We start from the raw sequence: 22,616 nt of genomic DNA, 5'->3' as shown, positions 1-22,616 counted from the left end.
CATCAGCGACACAGTGTGGGTGCAGCTTCTGGCTCAAGCAATTTCTAAATTAGTGGCTGCCCATAGTTTGGAATTCATACTGGAGGACAAAGCTCCCCTATTCAGGGCCAGATCTTACCTCTCGCTTCACTAAACAGTTTCTACTGTCCAATTAGATACTGACAAAACCAGCCTTTGCCTGGAACCGAGAGCTGCACGTTCTTCTCTCCCTGCCTTTCCAGGGCACAGCAGAGCTATCCATCCCTGCCTTTCCAGCAAGGGCTGACATCTGCCAACCTGAGCAGCTCAGAGGAAACAGAAGAAAGGACAGAAACGCAAACCCTAACCCTGTGTTGAAAAGATTCTACATGCCACAGGTGATAACTGAAGACAGCTGAAAGCTAACAGCACAAGTCTCATAAGATACCATATTCTCCTTTATCCTTTTTCCCTAACAAAATTCACTTAGGATTCACATTCTATTCCCCTTTTCCCTGGAGGAACTGACAGATTTGTAAGTAAGCAAGCAGGACAGAAGGGCACAAGAACCTCAGGCACTGGTATTGTAGCATTGCAGGAACAGAGGGCAGCAGCATCTCCTATTCAACACAAGCCATAGGAGATGTCCTTCACATTCTTTTAAATAAAACAAACCCAACCTATATGTAGCCTGTTGTATTTTCCAGGAAAAGAAATAAAAGAAACATTAGGACCATTTGTTTGGTTTAACTACTTCGGTCATATGAGCCCACCTGAAACAGCTCTGCTAAAAGTGTTAGAATCAGCACCTTCCAGGTGCCCAGAGCAGTGGTAAAAGCTTTTAAAAAGTAATAGGCAATTTGTTTGTCTTCATTTTTCCTTTGAATAAAAAAAGCTAGGACTAGAAATTATAGATCACTTAATTCCTTTTACAGAGAGACAATTCTTTTCATCTTAATGGAAGTGGGGGTTTTTGGAAATACAAAACTTGTATTTCTGTCACAAAGGTCTTTTTGGAAGGGAAAAAAATAAATCAATGAACACCTTTGAATTAACCTTAGAATGACTGGTCTTGTTAAAGTAAAGCCAACTTCAAATCAAAATAGCATTTTTTATAGTAAATAGTTTGGTGGGAGGGAGGAGTTTTCAAATTCACATTCAACTCATTACAATCAAGCCTTCATTATATTGTAACAGAAAAACAACCCCAACAACAAACCAAACCAAAACCAATTAAAAAAAGAGGGTTTTAGCTTACTTTTCATAGACCTATCAAAGAACAAAAGAACACTACTTCTCTCAAGTAAAGTGTCACAATATCTCAAACAAAATGTCAAAGAATCACTCCAAGGTCAAATATCATCAATATAGCAGTAAATCTCAAAAATTGCTTTCTTGGCAACTTGGGGGAAAAGGAAGAGACTCTTGAATTTACAACTGAAAGAGGTCTTTCCATGGTACAGGTAAGACATATTTCTGAGCCTTAAATAAGTATTTGTTGGTTACTGCTAAATCACAAGGTCTTCTACAAGCCTGAACCCTCAAAGTATGAGTGCAGGAGGTGCAGATTACTTCAACATATCTGTCCTAACTGCATAAGCCCACTATAAATTCCTTATTTTTCCCCTTGAGAAAGCATTGTCTGAGGTGCCAAATACACTAAGTTTACACTGCGATGACAGGACTGATGTTCACATCCCCTGGCACCTCCAAGGGCTGAGGCATTGGAAAGCAGAGCTGTGAGGACGGCATTCCTCCTGGCTGGAGTAAGTTGCACCTCAGGGAAGACAGCAGCTGGGCAAACAAATCCAAGCAAATTCCATTCTGTTCTACCTCTGAATGTTTCCAAACATGTTTATACATGTTTGCCTGTTTTTTGGGAAGGTGGCAATCAAATGGGTTTAATTTCTTCCTCTAACTGTTTATTTTGAGAATGAGGCAAGTGTCACCTCTCCACCATTTGGAACAAACAGCTCCATGGAGTAAAGACTTCCTTCCTACCAAACACATCCATGACACTCTGATGGTGAGCTCTGGATGGCCCATTGCAGCCAGTGAGATGTTATGCTTGGAACGCCTGACTGCATGCACAGAAAATCTGCCATCCAGGAAAGTTGGTAGTGCACAGCTGTATAAAAGCAATGGTTGCTATTACTCACTTTGAAATGCTTGCAGGCCTAGGAGGTAAGTGCATTATCCATCAAAAGAGACACAGAGATTCAAAGAAGCTACATAGAATCATAGAATCGATTGGGTTGGAAAAGACCTCGGAGATCATCGAGTCCAACCCTTGGTCCAACTCTAGTTCATTTACTAGATCATGGCACTCAGCACCACGTCCAATCTGCATTTAAAAATCTCTAGGGGTGGTGAATCCACCACCTCTCTGGGCAGGCCATTCCATTGCCTGATTACTCTCTCTGGAAAGATTTTTTTTCTGATCTCCAACTTAAATTTCCCCTGGCAGAGCTTGAGCCTGTGCCCCCTTGTCCTCTTGCTGAGTGTCTGGGAGAAGAGACCAGCCCCAACCTGGCTAGAACTTCCCTTCAGGTAGTTGTAGACAGTGATGAGGTCACCTCAGAGCCTCTTTTCCAAGCTGAACACCCCCACCTCCCTCAGCCTCTCCCCATAGGACTTGTGCTCCAGTCCCTTCACCAGCCTTGTTGCTCTTCTCTGGACCTGCTCCAGCACCTCAATATCCTTTCTGAACTGAGGGGCCCAGAACTGAACACAACACTCAAGGTGTGGCCTCACCAACGCAGAGTACAGGGGAAGGGTCACTTCCCTGGTCCTGCTGGTCACGCTATTTTTGATACAGGACAGGATCCCATTGGCCTTCTTGGCCACCTGGGCACACTGTTGGCTCATGTTGAGCTTCCTGTCAATTAGTTCTCCAAGGTCCCTTTCTGCCTGGCTGCTCTCCAGCCACTCTGTGCCCAGCCTGTAGCGCTGCAGGGGGTTGTTGTGGCCAAAGTGCAGGACCCGGCACTTGGCCTTATTGAACTTCATCCCATTGGAATCAGCCCATCTCTCAAGTCTATCCAGATCCCTCTGCAGAGCCCTCCTGCCTTCCAGCAGGTCGACACTCCCTCCCAGCTTGGTGTCATCAGCAAATTTGCTGATGATGGACTCAATCCCCTCATCTAAATCATCAATAAAGATGTTACATGATGGTCTGCAGACCACAGACAGAGGATGACATTCTTCAGTATATTCCCAACACCCATTTGTGCAAGCCCTTAGTGCAGACAGGGCACTCGTATTCCTGCCGTACCACTCCCTTGTGAAGACACAAGTAGCTCAGCAACATGACTCCTCTGCTGCCTGCATCAAACCACTGGTAGCATCTCATCTGGGCAAGAGGTCAGGATCTGCAAACATCTACTCTTGCACTTTCCACATATACAGTATTAAAGATAAAAGGGATGGTGTAGAAGCGTGTCAAATTCACTCTGCCTGCATTCATGCATGAGATGATAAAAAGAAAGCATAAGTTAATAAGGGATGAATCCTTGTAGTTCATGAACTCCAAGGATTCATCCCTTCACATAAAAAAAAACCAAAACAACAAATAAAAACAACCAAAAAAACCCTGTGGTTGTAAAGCTCCCAGAAGCCAGCACTAGGTGCTCCCAAGTCCTGTCGCACTGGTGCAGGCACAGACGGGTCATGGCAGGGCTGTACCATGCTACATGTACCATCAGCATGGTCTCCTTTAGGTCACTGGCAGACATCAGGATGGAACATGCACATCTTTATCTTCTGTGGCCAAACAGGAGGGCACAGAGGAGCTGTGGTTGTTTCACTCTGCTGCCTGTGCCACTATTTCCAAGTGAATGATGCAAAAAGTCAGGTGTCAACAGATGCTCTGAAAAAAGTCAAATATTTGGTAAGGCAAAGGTAACTTCCCAGCTTCAAATCTGGCTCAGACATCTGGCTTAATCAGCTTGGTCCTAAAGAAAGAGCCACAAATTCTGTAATTACTACAATTTATCAGGAGTTTTATTCTTTCATCTCATTTAAAAAAATTAAAAAATCAGCATCTTCAGTAGCACCAGCTGCTTCGATGCCAGGCTTATCAACTCACTGACTTCCTGAAATAACTCAGTTTTCCTTGGTGATCATTTAGTTTTGCTAGAAATCACCCCCAGTTACTAGTGACTAGAATTAAGTAATTTTGATACTTCACAGATAGTCCAGAGCCATGGAGATTTCCAATGCTATTTTGACCATCACTTCTATCTGCTTATTAACTACCTGATATGCTGATACTATTTCAAGTATTTGGCAACAACAGAAACTACTTTCCCATTCACCAGCAGCAGCACCTCTTCAGGAACTGGTTGTACATGCAAGCATACACCAGTCAGAATCTAAATCAAAACCCTTGAAAGCAGCATTGGCTTCCTAACCCAGGATTATCTGAAGAGAAATCTTTGGCACATTTCTCAGACCACCCTAAGAACTTCTCATTTCCAGAAGGAATCAAGTCTTGGTCTGTACCACTAGGTGAAAAAACATATTTTTCAGAAATGCTGAAAGTGCCTGAAAACTTTCCATCAATGGAAACTGTGGATGCTCAACGGCTTTGGAAATCGGTCTTCAAATTATGGAATGAAAGCAGAAAATAGGCCTTTCCCACACCCATAACCCACAGCAGGGCACTGAAGTATATTCTACAATATTTCACTATTTATTTTGGTGTCTTACAGTAAAATTTTTGTATCTACTATTTTCTTTTCCCCTGTAGACATCAGCTACCCATCCACTCAGCTGTTTATGGTCTTTCTCACCCAGGTTTCTAAAATTCCATGAAGATATAAGCTCATTTTCCCAATTCTTAATCTCTGCAACCTCTAATTCCACTTGACAAGCCAATTTGAGAAGGATGAAGGAGCACACACATCTTTGAAAGAGAAGTGAAACATTCCAAAAGAAAATAGGAAAACTGACAAATTGCTCCAGGAATTAGAATAATGCTTTTGACTTTCCGGTTGTTTTTCCGTCTTCCCTTTCATTCTGTAACTGTAAACTGCTTCACCAGGAGGAGAAAACAAAACAGGTAAAATTAAATGCACACTCCTTGCAGTACATAAAAGCATGATCTTTGGAAAAGCAATTCAGTTCATGGTGAGTCTGCTCTTAAGAAAGTAACAAGGAACAAGAGGATTCTAACAAAAATACCACAATAGCTTGGCACCCTAAAGTGTTACCAAGGCCAAGTAGCCACGATGAGCATCATTACCTCCCCCAGCTGTAAATTTCTTGGTCCTCATTTCACCAGCCCTCTCCTTTTCACCCCTATTACTGTGCCACTCCAAACCTTCCAGCTCCAAGTGGGCCTTGAAATATTAAATCAGAGGAAGAAAATGGTAGAATAAACAGAGTAATTCAGTGTTAGTATACTGAAAATGGCAGAACTACCTGGCTCTATGAAAATTACCTTCCTAGCATGACAAACTCCTGCATTAAGAGCCAGTTTGGAGAGATGCTGAATATATTCATGGTGAGCCAAATCAGGACTACTACAGCTATGGTTATAATTACTCAGAGTGTATCACACTCCAAAACTGTTATTCCAAACATCTACTGAGAAAAAGAGCAAGGTATTTTGATAGTTCTTGTGTTTGCTTTTTTACTCCAGAACAGCAGTCACACAGAGACCAAGGAAGGTTTTCCCTTTCACTTGGGTCTGTCAGCTGGCACAACAAGCACCCTGGGAAGGCTTTGCTGTCTCTTCCAGCCCCACCAGGGATCCACACACAGCTGCTCCATTTGCAGAACTCAACAGAGCAGAAATGCAGCCAGCGAGGCACTCAGGGTGTCCGCAAGGGGCTCACCCCCTTCCTCCAGCTTCAACTAAACAGAGTCTTTCTGGCTTATTACTCTCTCCCTGCAGCAAATATTAACAACAGAAGCAGCATAGAAAAGACTCACTGCTAAGGATTAAGAACATCAGTCCTGACCTTCTCTCTCTCTGTGGAAGGAATTCAAGTGGCCCTCAGGAAAATGAATGCAGGATTTATTTTAAATGGACCTTTTATGAAAATGACTGTGGTTTCCAGCTCGTCAGATAGACTCCATCAATAAATAGCCTTATTCACCTTGCTGTGCCTTTGAAGCAGGTATTGTTCTGCAAGTGTTGTGGCATATAAATTTTGCTAGGCATACGTTTTAACTATGCTGGTACTACTGTAGAATATTATAAAAGGTAATTGTTCCCCAGAAAGGTCCATAGGCTGTGATTTATAAATGAAATGCCAACCTGGGAAACCAGGCAAAGGTCTCAAGAGTGCAGGGTAAAGTAAACAGCATGACAGAATAGACATAGTGAGTGCTAACAAAAACAACAGAAACATGCAAAGAGAAGATACAAATGAATTCTGCTTCTTGATGGTAGTGAACATTGTCAGCCAAGAAATTTAGTCTGCAAGTGACTGAAAAGTATACTCAGATAATATTCATACATATAATCCACCAGATAAATGGCAATATGACGCCAATTAGAGCTCAAATTAAAGTCATCGTAATTTGGTATAACATGCCCTGTCTGGGCTAAGGAGGGCTATGTAGGGAAATTTAAAGAGGCAGCATTATCTTTAAAATTAGAGTTGGAAATGGAAAATGACCAACTGTACAATATGAAAGGCAGGATAATATGTATCTCAGTTGCATTTAATTAATGCAACCTGAAAACCATCACAATATTCTGTACCTTATGTAGTGACATCACACAGAGCAGCAAAGTATGTGCTTTAAAAAGGTATATCCCAGAGGACACTAGACATACTTTTTAATTGATGTGAAACATAAGTAGCACTCCCTCCTCAGACATGAGCAAACTGCTGCACATCATTGTATGTTGCTGCTAAACAAGCAGAAGGTGCTGTGAATCACCATAAGGTCCTTCCATAGTGCTGGTCATGAGTATAAATGCATGAGGGCCAAGCAGTATGTGGCACAATACATTCCCCCAGAGAGGTCAGGTACAAAAGCTACTGTTTCAAATTAGTTTTCCAGATCACCTGGCTCTGAATTAGCCCATTGCCCACATGGGAGTATTCCCACTATCAGCTCTCCATGTATCAAGTACCATACGGAAAGTGGAATCTGATCCATCATGTGATCTGCACACACATATTCACAGCTACAACTACAGGACAAATTGCATTTTAATCACACTGCTAATTAAGCAGCAACCTAAAAATGCCATGCAGAGCATCATGTCAAACATCTGAAGGGTCTTCCTTTCATGCTCATTGAATTATTATGACACGTCAAAGAAATAACTGTCGTCCTGATGATAATGTCAGGAATTGTTGTCCTCCCTCCAGTTCACCAGGTGCTCGCTGCTTCTTCCAGGATAGAAAGGCAGCACTGTGGGCCCCTGGATATGCCAATGGCCATTTGAGGCACCAGATTACTTCTCTGACCTTGTAACTGGCATGCTTGACACCCAGTAAGAGAGTGCTTCATCCATTTCCTGATGCCTTTGTAATCCATCTAGTCCCAAAGCTGGAAGTCAGACCACATCCATTCCGCACAGCTGAGGCTGTCTTCGAAAATGAACAATAAATAAATTCATCTTCTTTTCCCAGCTATTAATATATCTCTGGAGTGCAGGTGTTTGCGATAGCATCCCCAGCCTTTGTCACATCCCCATCAAGCACAACACTACTTGAAGCCTGTGTGAGGAACTTCACTGCAAAGTGCTGAGAGAGACCTGAGGATTTTGAGACACATCAGTGATTCCTGGTGCCTTGGCTAAAACAGCCCCAGAGAGGCCAATTTGTAGAGCATACTGGGCATCTGCAAGGTGAAAAATCAAGTCCCAAAAGGCTTCAAAGAGCTGCTTAAGGATGGACTGCAACTTTGACACATTAGTCACTATGGAGGAGCCTTGGCCAGAGACCACAGCAAAGTCCTTTCCTTCCCCCAGTGAGAGGGGCAACAAGGAGCTGGCCTTTCCTTTACTTGGGCCAGACCTCCTGAAGACAGGCATTAAATGTGACATGTGATAGGGATGCCTGCAGCAATGGCTGTGCACCTCAGCCCTGCACAGAGCAACAAGTCCTACTTGGGGAGTTTCTCACGGGGAACTCATCGGCCGACAAGCAAGAAGGATTCATACTACACAAAAGAAATGACCCAGAGAATGGATATTCTACACAAGGCATTAAAAAATCAATTTTGGAAGTGACTTCCTCATTAACTAAGGAGGAAAACAACACTGAAAATGCACAAGGAGGATGGGAAAGGAGGCTTCTCTCTCCAAACAAACTGGTGAGCTGCCTTCTCTGTTTCTGCAGTTTTCAGCATTAAACCCCCATCTAATAATAGACAAGTTCCAAGAAAAGCACCTATGGGTAGAAATCTTGCACTGTTTCTTCCCCTTTCAAGGTATAACAACACTCCCAGAACGAAAAGGAACAAGAAAGCTTCATGCCTTAAGATGTCCTTTATCAGCACTACACATACACGCCAATAGAGTTATTACCCTAATCACAAATGTCAACAACAAATTAGCCCTGTTTAAAATTCAACGGCAACAAAGGCAGAAATCCAATCCGTGCATTCCCTAATTACAGTCCACACAATATATTCTGTGAGTCTCCTGTGAGCTTGTGTTGTGCACGCACACGCATCGCCTCTTGCCACTGAAAACCAGTTCAGCATTCACTGGACAAATGTCTCCACTGCTGCCAAAACAATTTCTAGCAGCATTTCCATTCTCCACACCACAGAAAGGAAACTGATAGTGCCAATAAGATTGAATATGAGGTTTTGTCCTCTCTTACCCCTGCACACCTACACTCTCAAGCAAAAAGCACACAAACTGCATGCTGGTTCACTCTAAAATAATTCTGCAGAAAATTGCAAGCTATCTCTTCAGATTAGAGTTTACAATGAAAAAGGGGAAAAAAATGGCTGCTAAGAAAGTTCTGTGTGTTTGCTTTAAAAGAAATCAGAACATATTACACTTTATGAAGTGTGAAAAATCAAGTGATGTGTCTCATGCTGCCTACAAGCTGTAAAATACTGAGAAAAAGCCTTTCTGAGGCTTGACTGAAGGATGGTCCTTCTTGGAGGGGAGCAATGCTGTATAAAAGGCCACTGCTGTTCCATCTGGAGTGATGTTTTCTTAAGAGCCTAATATAATGAACTGTGCCTGCAGTTCGTGTGTCCTGAACTTCCCTCTCCCCATTGTAAAACGGAGTGTTTGAAGCCCAATGGGATAATTTATTTCCAGAAAAAGTGGCATTTCCTACTGTTTGCTTTCCTCGGTAATTCATACTACTCAGCACAACACAATCTTCATACCACTTAAAGGCAGTGTCACAACTAGGTGGCTATGTGAGTTGTTAAAAATAAAAGAGAAAACAGCTTCAGGAACTCAGAATTTCATGAGAAGCAAAATACTTCAGGTCCCTCCAATTATACTTCTACTTATATATACACACATATGCTCTACCCCTGGAATTGTTCAGGGCCAGGGTGGATGGGCTTTGAGCAGCCTGGTCTAGGGGAAGGTGTCCCTGCCCATGGCAGGGAGGTTAGAATGAGATGATCTTTAAGGTCCCTCCCAGCCAAACCATTCTATGATTCTATACCTAGGGCTGGCATATCCGAAATGATCCCTAGGAATCGTTACCAGCTCCATGTTCACAGTGGGGTTTTGTTGGAGGCTGCAACCAGAGGCTGATTACAGTCCTTTGTCAAGATGGTTCTAGTTTTACTGGATTAGATACAAAAGCAGATCACTTCAAATCTAATTTATTCTGTGTTTGGGGTTTTCAAGGATAAAGACAAAGGAATCTGCAAGATTAATTTTAAAACATCCAGTAAGTAAATGCCCAAAAAGTGAAATTCATGTTGCTTAACACAACATTAACAGTGATCAGGAGCAAAACTGAACTTCTCACAAAAAATTAGAAGTTGCAGTTTCAAATCAAACAGCAGTATGACTGATTTGTTTTGCTTTTAAGAAATAAAAATATTATACAATCTAGACATTTAATACACAAAATATTTTGAAATAATTTGTTTTGCAGTTTGACAGAAGATAAGTAATTAATTTACCCAAACTACAAAATATCTTCAAATAATTCTGAAATATTTTTTTCCAAGCAAACCAACAATTTTAATCTAACACATAGTTAGATCTGACAACAGGAGAAGAAATAAAAAGCAAATGAAACTTCAAAGAATACGGAATAAGATTTTTCAGAAGCCTTCAGTACTGGGCTAGTGAGAATTTTATCATTAACTTTTCTGAGAAGAGGATTAGGTACAATATAAACAGTTCTGAACATCTCTAGCAGTGAGTAATGAAAGCAGGAGGAATACGAGATGATGTACAACCCGCAGGGAGAACTAGTGAATACCTAATAGGGTATTTTCCCATATATCCCACAAAGCATTTCCCAGTCTATTATCTAAATTAATAACTCTGCCTCCTCAAACTGTTTGGTTCATTTTCTATCTCTTATCAGGAGCGCAGAAAGACTGCCAGGGTAGGCTGAAACATGTACATGACCTGCACATTTTAGCATAACGTAGGTATTAAAAACCTGTCACTCCTCTACTATGCTTTTCAGTGATACATATATTTAAGGATGAGAAACTTTTGTACTATTTTCAAAATGACTACCAAAACCTTTCTCAAAGAAGCTTCCACAACACAGCTGAAGGAGAAATAGTTTGTAACTTCCTATGGTCCTCAAAAAACCCCATTTGCATGTAAGTGCGTATCTGACCTCTGACAAGGCTAGTACCACCTCACTTCCATTTCTGCAATACGATTAATGGTGCCTCTGAGATGCTGAATTGTGAAGTATGGCTTACCAACTACATTATTTACGCTGAAGAACAATTTCCAGATCATTTCGGATTTCCCACGTTCCATTACCCCGCTGACAAAAAAAAATCTTCTCATCAAGATGTATCCAACGTTTAGGTTTTAGAAGCATAGCAGAAGTGTGAATACGAAAATTGATTTTATTTTCAAATGGCTCTGCAGATGACAGTTCCCAGTCCTGTTTGAAGCAAGTGACAAAAAGCCTAACGACTATGGGAGAGGCAGAGATACTTAACAACTTCAGTGGGGTTTGGATCATTAAGAGTAATTGAATGCGGGACTCCGGGCCAAATTTTGCCCTCAAATGAGATCAATTAAAGACTGAAACATTGAACTGGAGAGATATTTTCATCTATTAAGCTTGCCTGCATCAGTTATTAATGGTATTGGTTTTTTTCACCTCAAGCCAATGCATTCCAGGGGAAAACTTGTGCTTACTGACCATTTCATCTGAAGACTGAGAAACAAAAGGCTTTTTTTTTTTAACATTGTATTGTACATCTTTTAGTGTTACCTTGAATGCAGCGATGCAGTGTAGGCTGAGTAACGCCATCACCAGCACCAGGAACACTGTGGCTAAGTTCCTTGCATCCCAGATGGACTCGACCAGAGGGATGCTGCCAACCTGCCAGTCATAGCACAGGGTGATTGGTGCCAGCAGAAGCCACACATTGAAGGCCAGAAGGTAGGAATAAGTTAAAAACCTGCAAATGAAAACAGGTAATGTAATACATGGAATGACTGCCAACACAGGGAACATTTTCCTTTGGCAATGACCACGTACTACATGGGAGGAGGAAAAACAAAGCAAGCAACCAACAAGACTTTGCACACACAGATGATACCCCACCTTTCTGTCAATAAAGAAGTACTAACAGAGGCAAGGGGCACTTCAGCTGGTTGTTTAAAGAAATAAAGATCAGTAATATTTGCATGGTTTCTACGCACTAGCCTTTGGAAAACTAACAGATCTTCATCTGCCATTTGAATGTTAAACTTTTCAAATGGCTTTCTACCAGCTGCAAAGATAAATGAATACTAACTAAGCAGGTACATACAGGTATTGGACTTTTACACTGTTCACTACATCATTGCTGCAATACAAAATGCCCCTCTAGCTGGGTCTGACTTAAATTTTAGGATTTTTTTTTAGGTGTACAACATTGAGTAATTAAAGAAAGACCCTTGTCCCTTTTCACAAACCAAGACACAGGGAGAAAATAAGGAGGAAAGGAGGCACAGGTTGATTCTTGGCTGATCCCATCATAGGTTATTAGGGCTAGGGACAGATTGCATGAGATGTGCCACAGAGATATGAAGAAGTAGGGAGCCTTTCAAATTGTTGTAATCTTCAATAATTTTTATTCTCAATAGAGAGGAAATTAATGGGCAATGGAAATAGAGAGCATGCTGGCCTCTGGGAAGTATGCAGGGCTTTCAAAAGAATCAGAATAACATGTGTGTGACTGGGCTAAAGAAGAGAAAAAAATAAAATCCAACCCACATCCCTCTCCCCCCCCCCCCAAGCTTTTGCTTTGTCACATTTGCTTGCCAAAAAGTGCATCTAAAGTTGAAATACTTTTGAGTGCAAGAGACTTGAGATTTTTCCAGCAATCTCGAAGTCAACTAAGCAAAAATTGCAACAGCCTCTGAGCAGACAAACTCTTCTTTGGCTGACAAATGGAAAAATCCACATTGTACACAGCACCAAAAATGGCAACTACTAAAAAAAAATATATTATATTCTATCCTGCACAGGATTTTTTCCATCTGAGCCTGCTTTGGCAGTTGTTATCCCACCCAGTTGCTATGGTACCTTAGCAACTTTATTATAATGATAACAAAGGATGGCACAGATGTCAGGCCATGTAGACAGAGGATTGTTTCACTTGCCACTTACAAACAGGCTTCTTTGGGGTCAAAATGTAGCCCCTTACAACAGCACTTGTAACATTATATTATATTATATTTGTGGCAGAATGTGCAGGCAGGCAGGATAGAAGTTCCCAAGCGGATGTTGGGCCTTAAATTTCTGTGAAAACATTTTTAAATAACTACAAACAGTTAGTATATCAGTTTCTCTTCTCATCTGAAAAACAAACAACTTCAGCAGCACAGCAACCCAAAAGCAGGGAGGCTTACAGAGCTGGAAAAATGTTTCACTGCAAACCATCAAAGAAGCACATTCTTATTTTCCCACAAATCTTTCTAAGCTCCCAAGTCGGATGGAAAGCAGAATATTCCCTCCCACATTTTTATGGTCTTCAGCCATGTGGTACATTTCTCTTCCATCCCTCCTTTTTTTCCTCATCTTCCCCATCCTGAGGTACTACACAAGGGAAAAAGGGAGAAAAAAAATCCATTTTCTCTGTAAACAGAAGCAGTAATTAAAAAGCCAGTTTCCATTTAAGAAAGCATTCCTCAAAAAAATAAGTTTACTCAAACTCTTCTTACAATTTTGATTGTTCACTCTTTCCAAAGAAACAAATATGTTTTCTAGTCACCAACCCAATCTCTTCTGGCCCGTGTTACAATGAAACACAGCAACACAAAATCTGGTGAGGTTTAATCACACCAAGGCACTCATTACGTTATGTGTGGCCTGACCCATCTCTGCTCAGCCACAATAAAACAGACTTCTCTATCAGCCTCAACACAACATCAGCTCAAAAAAGGCTGCCAGCATTTATTTACAACTACTTACTTAAAAGGCAAACTGAGATCCATTTCTAGCTCTACTTTTAAAAGAAAAAGCATGACCATTTAGATCAATCTGAATAATATCATGGCATACCATATTGTTATTACAAGTGTGTATATCAAACAGGATTTTCAGAACCTTTCAGTTAGTTTTGCACTTGATGCTTTAGAAGAGCCCAGTTTTTGCAGGTAGTGTCTTTTTAAGCCCAGGTATATCAGTATTTTCAATAAGCTTGACAATATTCATGGAAGTTTGTATGCAAACCACAGCACACACCAGAAACCCTCCCCTACTTATTCGTACTGGGCTGTAGGATAGGAAGGAAAGAGACAACATTTGGGATCTCTGCAAACTGCAGCATTGCAGTTAAAGACAGACTAGTTGCTTTCCTGCATCTTCACTGATAAGGCAGGAGCTGATAAATCCTTACACAGCACAGAATAAATAAACACATTTTGCTGCCATAATGAATCGAGTCAGTTTAACAATTTCAGAGGAATTTGGGGTAGCCAGACCAGTGTGCATTAATGCATTGCTGCTGGAAGGTTAGGACAAACTGCTGGTGAAGATGAGAAGACACGTTCCAGGACACACACTGATCAGGGGAGTTTTGTAAACAAGTGATAGTCTATTTTCAAGTGCTTGTGGGGTTTCAGCCTTCCTTGGGAGCCACATGCACAACTTGCTGCCAAAGGAGCAAGGTGGTCGGCCCCAGAAGAGATAGATAATTGCTCTCTTCCACTATGGCAATGATTCCTCTTTAAATATGCTCCTCCAACTGCAGTGAAATATTTTAAAGTCTGTGACAGTCATTACCAGCTAGGTACGGTCAAGTGGTTCACCTCTCCAAACACCCTGGTGGAGAACCCTTGGCAACATCTCCTTGCCAAGCCTGAGCACCCTCACTGAACACACATGTACCATTAGCCCACATAGTAGCAAGACCCATGAGGGCACCACTTGATTTTAGGAGGCATTTGTAAGCTGCAAGAAAGCCTTGAGCAAGCTCTGATTCAAACAAAAGTTTGGATATGCTTCCAGCATTGGTAACCTGTCCTTGAACGTGATGGATGGCTGTATTAAATACAGCACCACAAACTACTGCTATTCTAGGCACTAGAGCAGAAAAATAACATGATGCTAGTAATAGTTACTGACAATTCAGTGATGCCTTTTATTTATGGATCTCAAAAACACATGATATTCCTTTACATCTATGTGGCTCTCATATGACAAGGCTAACTAGGGAGAAAGCTAAAGACAAGAGAAACTTTGGGAAAAAACTTCTCACCAAAGCTGACACCTCTAGGAAATAATTTGCAAATTTTGAAAAGACTTGAAGATTCATTAAATCATTCCAGGAGCTAATTACATTTCAGCAGCCTACCTGCAAATGGCAACAAAAGTGTTTTCTTTTAATTAGTTGACTGAGTGAATTACATTTTAAATTAATGATCTTCTCTATATTGCTGCTTGTGTCTGCTGGAATTTCAAGGGAGAAAAATCCCTGCCTATAACGTGTCCTGCTCTCTCAGTTAATTCCATGCAAAACAGAGTATAATTGGTGAGGTGACTGAAGGATCTGCCTCTTATCTGGTAAACAGTTTTCCCCCAGGCTGGGTAACAGCATTTGCATTGCAGCAAATTTTTTATTTGCAAATTCAACACAGAAATCCAAGTTTGAGTGTGTATCAAGTGTTTCTTTCCACTTCTCTCTCTCTGGCATGCTCAGAAAAGCACAGCTCCTCCTGTAGGTAGCCAGTGTTGTCATGGCAATCCAGTTTGTTTAGTTTTAAATTCTTTAGTTTAAATGTACTGTTGCATGCTTTGAGATAAATACAGGATGACTCATACCTAGAATCTGTTGCAAAACTATCTGAACTGATTATTTCTGCTGCAAAAATGAAAGCAAGGGGTACTACTTAAAGCCATAAATGATATGACAGGAAAATACCTGAAGAATTGTCTAACAGACCTTTTGCTGTAATAGAGATCAATAAGCTTGGAAAAGCCCTCATCTCTCCACTGCCAAACCCAGGCAATCAGAGCACAAGGACTATGAGACTAGGTAAAAACCCACAAGATTTATAGAAATTTATGAAGCATTTCATTTGTTTTCTGATCTTGGAGCATTTAAGGCTTCCCCCCCTCCCCACCCCTCCACCCCAGCTTCCAAGAACTGAGATTACAGATTTCTTTCCAAAACTGCTACACAAGTGATCACAAAGGTGATCACATCCCACTGAACCTGCATAGAAAAGTAGGGGGCAGTGATCCTACTTTTTTATAGGTGTATATAATAGTGCAACCTACCACCTACCCAGTTCTGGGACAACCCATCCTATTCCTGACAGACAACCATACCCCCCAAGACCCAGCAGGGTACCCACCTGCAAGTGGAAGATTTTCCAGCATTGGGGATTTTATCAAGGCAAAGGCAAAGTATTCTCCCTTTCGTGAAAAAAAATGGACCTATCTAAAAGACAGGTGATAACAGTGCACTTAACTAGTATTTGGGAAAAGCAGGTGGGGATCTGAAACAGCAGCAGGAAGATAGCTGTTGCCCTTTCTGAAGTCACAGACCTCGGTTATGCTCTTCTGAGAAGATCTTCACATGCCAAGCACTCTGAGAGGTTTCAGTTCACTATAAGGGTAAGAAGCACTTTCTTATTAGGGAAAAGAGCTTCTCATTTGTATTAACAGCTGAACTGATTTCAACTCAAGGCTCTCTTGATCCTCTACAAAGCCCTAAACCCAAGTGTGTTTAACGAGTCACTTCACAATAATGTCCTCCTAGGGCACACGTGGCTGCAATTACAACCAGGTGGTGGTATTTAAGGATATTGTCTTAAAACTGTATATATTTGCACTTCCCCCAGGGAACTGTGAGTCCAGTCATGCCTTCCTACATGAGTTTATTTTCCTGCTCTGTATATTGTCAACTTAAACATTTTCTTTTCAGAGCCTTAGAAGAAAAAGCTTCCCACTCTGTCTATCCACCTCATTTGATGATGGTGGAGTAAGACTACACAAACAAGCAACAGACAGACTACTTCCACTGAACATCCAAATGCAAGTATAAGCCAGACAAGAAATACTTATAACTGGAAAAAAGTACCTGTGTATTCCCTTTCATCAAACCTTTTGCATTTAAGGTGAAAGGAGCTGCCAGTCAGTAGAGGACAGGAATAAGAAAGACAAAGATGGGGATAAACAGAGAGCTGGCAGCTTGATAAATAGCAAGGTATCTCCTCTGGGTGGTGGGTTTGTGCGCATCAGGGGCACAGGAAGAAAAGCAAACTACGTTGTCCTCTTTAGCTACACAGCCTGAAGAGCTTTAATCTGGTTAAAGCCTCACTCTCAGTTGTTTCCACTCTGTGGCTGAGAATCAGAAAAATATCAAATTCTTGAACAGTAAAGACTTTCAAAGAGCCTGTGAAATTCCAGCCTGCTGTCAAGGTCTCAGTGCTGGAAAACCTGTGATTGATCTCATAAGATTTTCCCTCCACAAACCCCCATGCACTGCAGGTGAGGGCATGCCTTGTGATCAGACCTGATCCTCCACTCGTCACAGACAGCAGCACAGTCCAGAAGTCACACAGCCCAAAGTCCCCAGCCACTGGTGGGCAACTGCTTCAGAAGAGGCTCACAGAGGCAGAAGTAGATGGAGGGTGCTCTGGACACCTGCTGAGATACTGGTGGCTGATCCTCAGGAAAATAAAAGCCAGACCTCATAAACCCATTGTGACAGTCTTTATGGAAATGGACCGTTGTATCCCCGGGCATTACCTACCCCATGCTGGTGAGACCCAAAGGGATGTCCTGGGCACACTGCTTTGCCTCAGAGTCTACCCCTTCTGCGTGGAAGCATTTCAGAAAGCAAAATGCGTGGCCTATAGGAGTCAATGGCCCCAGCTTTGGCTGCACCCCCCTACTCCATATGCTGACTTTTTGGCAGGAAAGGCTTTTTGTGTCACCAGCACTTGCAGCAAGCACCATGACTCATTAAAATGCCCATCAAACTGATTTCCAGAGCAGCACAACCTATCAGGGTCTATTCATCAAGCAAAGAAAACAACTGAGAGAGATGCTCAAATCTTTCACGTGGCTCTGGGAAAGGTGTTTGCTCTGTAGGGTGGCCTTTGCTTTGGAGCACCATCTTCCAGACAGGCTTTCCCCTATCCCCAGACCCCTTGAAATATTTAGACTTAATGTATGGCCTGTCTGGTACCTGGGTAGGCATGAGAGCAATTTTTACCAACACTGTTGTTCTCCCTTTTCTCTAGAAGTGATTCCTGAATGCTGTGTGCCTGCAGAGATGACATGCAGGGCTGAAGTTAAGCATTTTTGGGCACACAACAGAAAGCACTGGCATAACAGACAGAACTTTACCACCACTCAGGTAGCTGCGCAAGCCTGGCTGATTAAGAGTTGATTTGTCACAGAGGTCTATTATAATGCCAGCTCCTAGCCTAAGGTCAGTGAAAACTACATACCAGAGTAGTTGCTATGCTTGACTTCTGTTACCTTGGCAGAACTGGCTGGCACAGGGACCCATTTTTTTCCAGCACAGGTCCACAGTGTGTCTCTCAGTAGTTCATTCCCTTTGAAGTTACAACTGGCATGATTAAATGCATTGCTCAGAAAACAGTCACAAATCTCTGTGAAAAGGATTATGTGCCAGTTCTTATGTATAAGCACTTCTTCAGCTTTCTGCAGCACTGAATTCTCATTTACCTGATTGAAACAGCAAAGAAATATGGAAAGCCAGCTTACAGCGAGAGCAGTTCAACCACAGGACAATTCTGTCTCAAGGCAGTCCTAGCAGAAATGCATTATCTATTTAAGGAAACACCACAAATAACCTGCTTCATGTTCAGAGTGATCAGCCTACAGAGGTCACAAGGCAAATGCCAGCTAAGATTAATATACCTTGACTCTCAAAGATTTAGTTTTTTAAAAAACATGCTTTTAGTTTGAAATTACAGGTATGATTTATTCTGTTTCACACACCTGGAGATGTGCTGCACAATGGACTTTCCCCTTAGTCACACCACAGCATTAGTAATACAATCTGTTTATCCAGAGGCCTCCTACTTCTTTCCCCTCAAGAATGACAGAAGAAAGAAACATTGTGCAAAACATCTCAAGCATGTCAGCCCACTGCCCAACGCCCTCCTAACTCTTGAGCTGCACTTCAATACCCTGTTTACCTAAAGCTGTGTAGCTCTCAAAACCTTCCTAATTGCATTCTTCTCCAGCTTCCCTCTAATACAAGCAAGAATGCTTGAACAGAGGTTTGGGATTGGTTTTTCTGTTTCAAATATTGCTTACCCATAGCAGATTTTCAGATGAAATCCTGTGTTCTTTAAGGTAGGCCACTGGAGAAGGTACATCCTTCCTGCAGTGTGCAACAACCTGTATGGACTGGCTTTAATGGCAGGGCTTATGAATAGCAGGATTCCCAAGACCTTCATTTCTGTCTCCACTGAGAAAGGGAATGGTGGACACATCTCATCTTCTCAGACCACTTTTGCCAAGCAACACACTGAAGGCCATGGAAATGTGGCTTTCATTTGTCACTATGTTTTAAGGTATTTGGGAATATCACTTGTAATTTTAAGGACAATAATTTAGTGAACATGAAATATGCTGGACAGATGACTGTTTTTAAAGATTGATAAACTGTCACCATTTCAGCATATTTAGCCTTTTAACAGTTAAATAAATCATTATCTGTCTACTTTGATTTGTACATTTGTGTTATCCAAGATTGGAGACAGGCATGTTCTAAGGCCAAACTGAACCATACCAAAGACCTATCCAGACCAGGATCCTCTCTCCAGCACTGACCAAAATTTAATGCCCAACAAAGTATATAAGATGATAATTTTTTTCTTCAGTTTCTAGCTAGCAAGACGTCTCCGAGTTGGATGTGGTTTCTGCACATTCAGTAGCCTGGAGTTCTTTTTACAATTTGGCAAATCTCTCTTTGAGCCTGCATGAACTTTCAGCACACTCCCAGTGCCCTACAGGAAGAAGGTCACCAACTCAACCACCTGTTGCAAGGTACTTCCTTGGCTTGCTTTGAACCTGTCTCCTTTTAGATTCACTTGATACACCTCAAGTTCTACATGTTCTCCTCCTCCACACAATCATGGATACACAGACCTCTCTCACACCCCCAGTCATGTAACTGACATCATAAGCAACTTGAGGGCTGACGAATACTGACTTCATAACTCACTACTTTTTCAAACCCACAACTTACACCTACCCCTAATGTTGGTTCCAATAACCCTTGTGAGCCTTGGGATTCCTCACCAGCTGACACATAAATCTTGCAAGAGTTAACAATACTCCTTTGAGTTCAGCCTGTGTAAGACAGACCCCCAACTCCAGATCTAACTTCATGCATTTCACAAAGAACTGCCACACATTTCCAGACTACTGTTTCCCTTTTTATTCCACTGTTATTAGCCTTCCTTCTAGTCCTACAGAACTGGTCAAGTCATACAATAACTTTCAACTCTGTTGAAAACCATAACATTTACCCTGATGAGACATGCACAAAAACCAGAATTCCAGCTCAGTGCAAATAAAGACAGCTCCTTGAAAACAGAAACTCCTATTTGTGACCTGCATGATCTTCAGAGATAGAAAACAACTTGCCTGCTGCCTGAGCAGTAACCCTTGCTTCAACCACAATTATGGTTTTAACTAGTAACCACCTCAACATTGCCACCCAAAACTGATCTTCCTTTTAGTTTCATGCGGCTTCTCCCTTCTGGTCTTGGCACAAAACTTAGCTCCTCCACTCCCTTCTTCTGAATTCAACCCAAATTGCAAATAACATCCTAGCTTTAAATTTAGTGCTGTACCCTAATTACTACCTTCCAAACCTCGTTAAGAGCTTCCCAGAACAGCTTCTCATATGCTGCTGCTACTGTAGGTGTCCGCAGTTGAAGAACCCACCGCTTAGGAGCTTCTCTGAGGCTGAACCATAAACACCAGCCCTGCATTTCAGCCTCACCAGCCTGCTGGCCAGACACACAGATCACAGAATGATCTAATAGTTTGGGATGCAAAGGACCGTAAAGGCCATCCAGCCCAAAACCTTTGCAATAAGCAGGGACATCTCCAGCTACATTAGGTTGCTTAAAGCCCCATCCAACCCGACCTTGTATGTTTCCAGGGATGAGGCATCTACCACCTCTCTGTGCAACCTGTTCCAGAGTCTCACCACACTCATTGTAAAGAATTTCTTTCTTAAAGCTACTCTAAATCAATCCTCCTTCAGTTTAAAACCATTACCCCTTGTCCTATTGCAACAGGCCATGCTCAAAAATTTGTCTCTGCCTTTCGTTTAAGGTCCCTTTAGGTACTGGAAGGTCCTTGAATGTCCCCCCAGAGCCTTCACTTCTCCAGGATGAACAACCCCAATCCCTTCAGCCTTTCCTCATGGCAGAGGTTTTCCCTCACGTTAATCATCTTCATGACCCTCCTCTGGACTCACTCCAAGAAGTCCATTTCTTTCCTGTGCTGAGGACTCCAGAACTGGAGGCAGGATGGCAGGAGGGGTCTCAGGAGAGCAGAGTAGAGGGGTAGAATCACCTTTCTTGACCTTCCTGGAAACAACACCTGTGCCACCTCAACCTTGCTAGTTCCCTCTGGCATCCCAGTCCTGCACTTAACATGACTCGCACAATGTCAGTTTTGCAGCAATAGCTTCAGCTCTGACCATGGCAAGGTAAAGTCTCAGGTGAGAGTTACAGTTTGAGTCTGAAAGAGAAGGTAAGGGCTATGGTCAGTGGGTGCATCATGGGCTGCCAGTTCAGAGACAGTCACTGCATCTCTGTCTACCTGCAGGACTAATATCAAGGCCTGCTGGAAGGATGGGTTTCCTGAATGGAAGATACAGGCTTTGGGTAAATTGGCTAAAATGGAGGAACTGGGATACCTACAGGGTTTTACAATCCCTTCAGAATAGTAATACTGTTTTTTACTGGCATGGATTTCCTTAATTACGTTTGGAGCAGGTAGGTGTTGCCGGACTGTAATGAAATCAGGGCTGTTCTTGGGGCCAAGAGAGGACCTCAGTCAGCAGCCTCTGACTTGTTTTTCCTAAGGCTGTTAATAAAATCCACAGTGCCAGGGGTAAAAATAGTCATTTCATACCCCAAGAATGATTTAGCTCTTGGATTTAAAAAACCTTCCCCTGTCATTACAAGGTGTACAGACAAAAACATGCAAAAGACATGTGCAGCACAGAACAGGTAATTGAAATCAGGCCAGGATCATTTATGACTTGATGATCTCCATCTCAGCATAAATATATGAAAAAGGCACAGCAGCAAATCCTTCACACTGTGCTGCACAGAGTCTGGTATTAATGACTCCAGCAGAAATGCTACAAACACACCAGAGCTTTCCAAATCAGACAAAGTGCTTCCTGAAAGCACTTTTAGCCTTGATGGTAATAGGAGTGCTGCCACATTATCATAAAGGTCCCCCAAATGAGATCCAGCCCAATTATGCAGCAGATGTTGAATAAGGATTGATCTTAACCTGTGTCTCAGCTGGAATTCCACTGCTGGAATGAGAAGCCAGCAAGGCCAGAAAGTGACACGGAGGAGGACTGCTCCCATTTTCATTTGAAGCATCAGGAAATTCCTCCAGAAGGATCCAGTAGCTAACCAGAGCAAACACGGGCACAGCCCTTTCATCTTCACTGGTCAGTCACTGATATTCCAGCAACAACCACGGTCATCCCTTTTTTATGCAAACTTCAGCTGAAGCCAAACCTCTGAATGCTTGCATCCCATATTTCAGAAGCATCCAGTTTTAAAGTTTAGGATTAGGCTTCAGCCAGTGGGCAATTAAATTGTATTCTTTGAGCTTTGCATAAAAATAAACATATATTTTTCAGTAAGAAAGCATCTGTAGTATAACTCTACAGGACCAAGAGTGTGCCTTGGGGTTCAAATAATAGTGATTGCTTTCTATTCTAGACAGAGCAATACAGAGAAGTAATTAAGAAAACAAAACAAGCCTTCTCAATTGCCATTTGTAAACCATTTTAGTGCAGAAAAAAAATTA

The 22,616-nt window shown here is 42.0% G+C and overlaps 1 protein-coding gene across 1 annotated transcript in view; it reads right to left on the bottom strand.

Moving 5' to 3' along the window:
* The window catches only part of TMTC1 (transmembrane O-mannosyltransferase targeting cadherins 1), a 146,881-nt gene that overhangs the window by 66,484 nt on the left and 57,781 nt on the right, over positions 1-22,616 (bottom strand). Inside the window, exon 8 of the mRNA XM_071551208.1 lies at positions 11,331-11,520. Within this exon, the coding sequence (XP_071407309.1) occupies positions 11,331-11,520 (190 nt within the window). The remainder of the gene's footprint in view (positions 1-11,330; positions 11,521-22,616) is intronic.

This window comes from Pithys albifrons, chromosome 3 (assembly GCF_047495875.1).
Source record: "Pithys albifrons albifrons isolate INPA30051 chromosome 3, PitAlb_v1, whole genome shotgun sequence".
Lineage (NCBI taxonomy): Eukaryota > Metazoa > Chordata > Aves > Passeriformes > Thamnophilidae > Pithys > Pithys albifrons.
This window is presented reverse-complemented; position numbering and strand designations above follow the sequence as displayed.